We start from the raw sequence: 5,656 nt of genomic DNA, 5'->3' as shown, positions 1-5,656 counted from the left end.
AAATTATATTTATAAATAAATATATAATTATAATTTTCTCGTTATTACTAAATAGTAAAATTAGCAATCATAAAAAAAATTCTATACTATATTTTCTATTACACTTTTAAAATTTACTAATCAGCGAGCAGAAAAAAGTCAATAGTTAATCAATCAAAATAGACAAAAAATTTATTACATAAATCCACACATATTTTATCACAGTTTTAATTGCAAAGATTCTCTTAAAAATCAAAGTAAGATTAAAAAGTTAAGGATCAGCTTTTATAAAATCGAAAAAGTTGATATATTTTAAAATTATTAGAATTTTTAAAAAATATAAATATAAATACATATCTTAAAACAGAATAAGAAATTATCAAATGATATATTTTATTTTTTTTCCCATTTTTAAAAAAATAAAGAATTTTCTAAAAATAATGTTATTATCTAAATATATATATATCTCTTGATTTTAGAAAGACATTTAACTAAAAATAAAATTAAAGTGAAATAATTGTTTCTTATTTATTTATTAATAATTATAAATTTGTCTTTAAAAGAGTTATTTTTTTTAATTTCTCAATTAGCATCTATTTATTTGTATGGTATTATTTATTAGAATTTATCAATATGAATTTAAAAGGATTTACCCATAAAATTTCTCAATATGATAATTTACAAGAATTTATCAATATGATTAAAAGAAATATTAATAACATTGAATTTAAAAGAATTTAGTATAAAAATATATCAAAGTTCGATTTACAAATATTTATAAAGTGAGAAATGGGAGAAACAAACTTTAAAAAAATAATAATTATTTTGTAATTAAACAATTTCTAATTAATAAATTAATTGAAAAAAAAAAAATGATCTTAACTATAACAAATAAAATAAAGGATTTTTAGTCTCTCTTAATCAATGTAAATGAAAAAGTTAGCAAATTAGAAATAAACTTTAAAAAGGCAACTTTTGTTTAAGAAAATGGAATTAACTAGTTTATGTCAAATTTGTCAAAATTCGCAGATTTAAACCATCTTACTATAAATTTAATCTAATAATCTTTAAATGAAAATACAATATAATCTCTTTCTCAAGTGATTTAAAGCTTAAACAAATTAGAATCCTTTAGTTTTGAGTCTAGTAAATAAGATTTATCAGCTTTAGAATTAAATTATTTGCTAAGTTCTCTTGGCAATCACTCTAGAATTTAAAATCTTAGCATTAAAGCAACATATTGCAGCAACTAAGAAAGAAGTTTAACTGTATTTAAACACATAAAACACTCTAAATCACTTAAAAATTTCAAATTTTCATTCTAAGATAAAAGTAAAGTGTATGATGGAGTATTTAAATACGAAGAAAATTTGAAAATTATGATCTTAAATATTACAAACATCTTGCTTGATGAAAGCGAAATTCAATCTTTATCTTTATTTATCTAAAATAAGAAAGAATTAGAATCATTTAAACTCTATTCTTATGATTCGAATTAGTCTTCTGAACAAATCAAATATTTATTCAGTGCCTTTGAAGGCTTTTCAAAAATCTAAGATTTAGAATTTGAGATACCTTAAAATAATTCTGTAATAAAAGAATCTTTATCATTGTTTAAACATTTAAGTTGCAATAATTCATTGAAAACAATTAAATTTAGTTAAGAAGGAAACTCTTTTTATTATATTAATAAATTCAATGAAATATATTTTTGCTTGGATCGAATCTCTTTAAATGATTTTGATGCTTCATCTCTTTCTTTATTTTTTAAAGGATAAGATACATAAAAAATTAAAATAGCTTTAATTAGCTGCACAATTTAAGCTAGCCAATATAATAGCTTTTTTAACTTCTTTTAAGATAATTAATATGTTTAATAACTAATTTTGAGTTTTGATCGTCAAAAAGTAAGCTCTGAATAGTTTTATGCTATTATTTAATGTTTGAAATAATCAAAATCACTCAAATAATTAAAAATTGAAATTATGGGCTGTAAATTAGAAAAGTAAGTAAATGAAGCATTATCTTATTAACTTTCTTAATTAGAAAATATTGTAAGTTTAAAACACCTAATTTTATATGACGAAATCGACACATCTTCCTTCATTGATTAAATTATAAAAAGTAAATCTTTATAAGAACTAGAGATCTATATTTCTCATTTAGAATAAAATGGCGATTACCATTTAAAAACTTAAAAACTTTTAAGTATGCCAAACTTGAAAAAACTTAAATTAAATTTTAATCTTGAAAATAATAACGGAAATGAGTAAGAGTTTTTTAAAGATTTAGATATTATAAAATAAACTAACTTATAGCAACTAACAATACAATTATATTGTGGAATTTCTAATGAAAATGTAAGGGAATCATATGCAAATATAGGCAAATATCTCAACAAACAATAATTAATTTACTGTCTAAATATTTTAGTGAATGATAATTATGGTTTTGAATTAAGTGTAATTCTAATGAGTTAATTTATAAACTCTAATATAACTTCAATCACATTTAATTTCACAAACGAGGATCGAAGATATTATATTGAAAGCTCACTCTTAAATAAGCTATAATTATAAACAATAAGAAAAATGAAAAAGGTTGTTAGTTTGAAATTTTCTTGAAAAAAAGTAATTAAAAATCTTAAACAATTTAAAGTCAAGTTCTAAATTAAGAATAAAAAGAAAATTTGAAAGCTAATAAATATAATTAATTATCCTTTTTACTAAAAAATTAACTTTTACGTATATCTTAAAGAGATATTTATGTATTTATTTATACATGTAGAAGCTATTAATTTTTATATAATCACATAAGTTAAAAATTTATTTTTATGATTTTTTATTTTTTTATATAAAATAAGATAAGCATTTTAAAATTTATAATACCACATTAAAAAAAAATTACATAAATTCTTGATATGAAATAAGCTTATAAAAGCTAAATTCAAGATTAACGACTTTTAAATTGATTAATTTACTCTAAATATTATTGAATAAAAATCAAATTTGTATTATTTAATCAATAAATGATAATTTAAAAAACAATTATTTTATGATTTAAAAAATATAAAATGAAAAAAATGATAATAAGATAAATTAAAAATTTGAGAAAAAAAAATAAAAATAAACATAAAAAACAAAAAAGTTAAAATAAAAAGTAAAACTTGATTTCTCCCTGAGGTTTTATTTAAATCATTTCATCTACAAGATAAATAAAAAAAAGGATAAAAATATGATTGATGGATAATATTTAAGATTAAAATATAACTGGCATATAAAGTTTGGCATTTATATAATTTAATAAGATGTAATATGACACTAAAAGTTTCAAATTGTTTGATCGTTTTTGGAGAAACAAGAGAGTTTGCTTAAGGAAATTTAATTTTTTATAAATAATTTATTTACTTACAAAAATATGAATGATATTTAAAAATATAAAATCAATAATAAAATCTATTTATATTTATATTTTAGGTTTAAATTTTTTTCAAAATATTATATAATAAAATATATAATATTATTCAAACATTTTAAACTTATTCATCCTTTTTTCACCAGTTGTTGTTTATCATTAGAAAGACAACTAATCTTTTTGATTTACGACACTTGTTTATTACTTTTAATATTTATGATTCATCTATTGAGTTGTTACTTTTATAATAAATTTATGTAAATTATTAATAAATATCACAATAGAATAAAGTTTTAAATTAAAAATTATTCTTTAAATTAATAAATAAAATAATATTAGTTCAATAAAAAAGATAAAAAAAATAAAATAAATAAAAGCTATCAAATAAATTCAAAGAACTTTTTTATTTAAAATTCATTTTTTTTATTTAAAATATCACAATCCTAAATAATTAAACTCTATTTACCCAAGTTTAAGTGTCAAATTCTAGAGATTAATGCAATTTGCTAAAGCAGAACCTAAGCCTGATGCACCCATTGCACCAATTTCATTCCAACTTTTTAAATATTGAAGAAAAAATATATCATTAAATAGTTAATTAGAAGGAAAAAATGAAGAAAAAATATGAAATGATAAGATTAATTAATTAATAATAAAAGCAAAATTTTAAAATAAAATGATGAGCTTAATTAACAAAGAAAGAACAAAAAAAAGCAAGCACAATAAAAAGAAAAAGAATAAAGAATAAAGAGCTTTATTGTTTTTAATTAGTTTTTACAATTAAAAATATCACAATCCAAATCAAATAAACTATTTTTACCCAAGGTCAAGTGTCAAATTCGTGAGATTAATGCAATTTGCTAAAGCAGAACCTAAGCCTGATGCACCCATTGCACCAATTTTATTTTCACTTATTAAATATTGAAGAAAAAATATATCATTAAATAGTTTATTAGAAGGAAAAAATGAAGAAAAAATATGAAATGATAAGATTAATTAATTAATTAATAATAAAAGCAAAATTTAAAAATAAAATGATGAGCTTAATTAATAAAGAAAGAACAAAAAAAAAGCAAGCACAATAAAAAGAAAAAGAATAAAGAATAAAGAGCTTTATTGTTTTTAATTAGTTTTTAAAATTAAAAATATCACAATCCAAAACAAATAAACTGTTTTTACTAAAGGTTAAGTGTCAAATTCGTGAGATTAATGCAATTTGCTAAAGTAGAACCTAAGCCTGATGCACCTTCATCACCAATTTTATTTTCACTTTTTAAATATTGAAGAAAAAATATATCATTAAATAGTTAATTAGAAGGAAAAAATGAAGAAAAAATATGAAATGATAAGATTAATTAATTAATAATAAAAGCAAAATTTTAAAATAAAATGATGAGCTTAATTAACAAAGAAAGAACAAAAAAAAGCAAGCACAATAAAAAGAAAAAGAATAAAGAATAAAGAGCTTTATTGTTTTTAATTAGTTTTTACAATTAAAAATATCACAATCCAAATCAAATAAACTATTTTTACCGAAGGTCAAGTGTCAAATTCTTGAGATTAATGCAATTTGCTAAAGCAGAACCTAAGCCTGATGCACCCATTGCACCAATTTCATTCCAACTTTTTAAATATTGAAGAAAAAATATATCATTAAATAGTTAATTAGAAGGAAAAAATGAAGAAAAAATATGAAATGATAAGATTAATTAATTAATAATAAAAGCAAAATTTTAAAATAAAATGATGAGCTTAATTAACAAAGAAAGAACAAAAAAAAGCAAGCACAATAAAAAAAAAAGAAAAAAGAGCTTTATTGTTTTTAATTAGTTTTTACAATTAAAAATATCACAATCCAAATCAAATAAACTATTTTTACCCAAGGTCAAGTGTCAAATTCGTGAGATTAATGCAATTTGCTAAAGCAGAACCTAAGCCTGATGCACCCATTGCACCAATTTTATTTTCACTTTTTAAATATTGAAGAAAAAATATATCATTAAATAGTTTATTAGAAGGAAAAAATGAAGAAAAAATATGAAATGATAAGATTAATTAATTAATAATAAAAGCAAAATTTAAAAATAAAATGATGAGCTTAATTAACAAAGAAAGAACAAAAAAAAGCAAGCACAATAAAAAGAAAAAGAATAAAGAATAAAGAGCTTTATTGTTTTTAATTAGTTTTTAAAATTAAAAATATCACAATCCAAAACAAATAAACTGTTTTTACTAAAGGTTAAGTGTCAAATTCGTGAGATTA

The 5,656-nt window shown here is 19.4% G+C and overlaps 2 protein-coding genes across 2 annotated transcripts; one reads left to right on the top strand and one right to left on the bottom strand. All coding sequences in view use genetic code 6, as the record gives it.

The window, feature by feature from the left end:
• Positions 1 to 851: 851 nt before the first annotated feature.
• Positions 852 to 2,603, top strand: TTHERM_01228900 (hypothetical protein; the record flags this gene model as incomplete). Its single annotated transcript, XM_001029936.1, has 1 exon — positions 852 to 2,603. The coding sequence occupies one exon, from the start codon at positions 852 to 854 to the stop codon at positions 2,601 to 2,603; it is 1,752 nt and encodes a 583-aa protein (XP_001029936.1).
• A 1,225-nt stretch (positions 2,604 to 3,828) lies between these two features.
• Positions 3,829 to 5,343, bottom strand: TTHERM_001228899 (hypothetical protein; the record flags this gene model as incomplete). Its single annotated transcript, XM_012799109.1, has 5 exons — positions 3,829 to 3,949; positions 4,214 to 4,303; positions 4,573 to 4,662; positions 4,927 to 5,016; positions 5,273 to 5,343. 5 exons carry the CDS (start codon positions 5,341 to 5,343, stop codon positions 3,829 to 3,831), a joined length of 462 nt encoding a protein of 153 aa, XP_012654563.1.
• Positions 5,344 to 5,656: the final 313 nt, after the last annotated feature.

Source organism: Tetrahymena thermophila (genome assembly GCF_000189635.1).
Source record: "Tetrahymena thermophila SB210 genomic scaffold scf_8254512, whole genome shotgun sequence".
NCBI classification, from domain to species: Eukaryota; Ciliophora; class Oligohymenophorea; order Hymenostomatida; family Tetrahymenidae; genus Tetrahymena; species Tetrahymena thermophila.
This window is presented reverse-complemented; position numbering and strand designations above follow the sequence as displayed.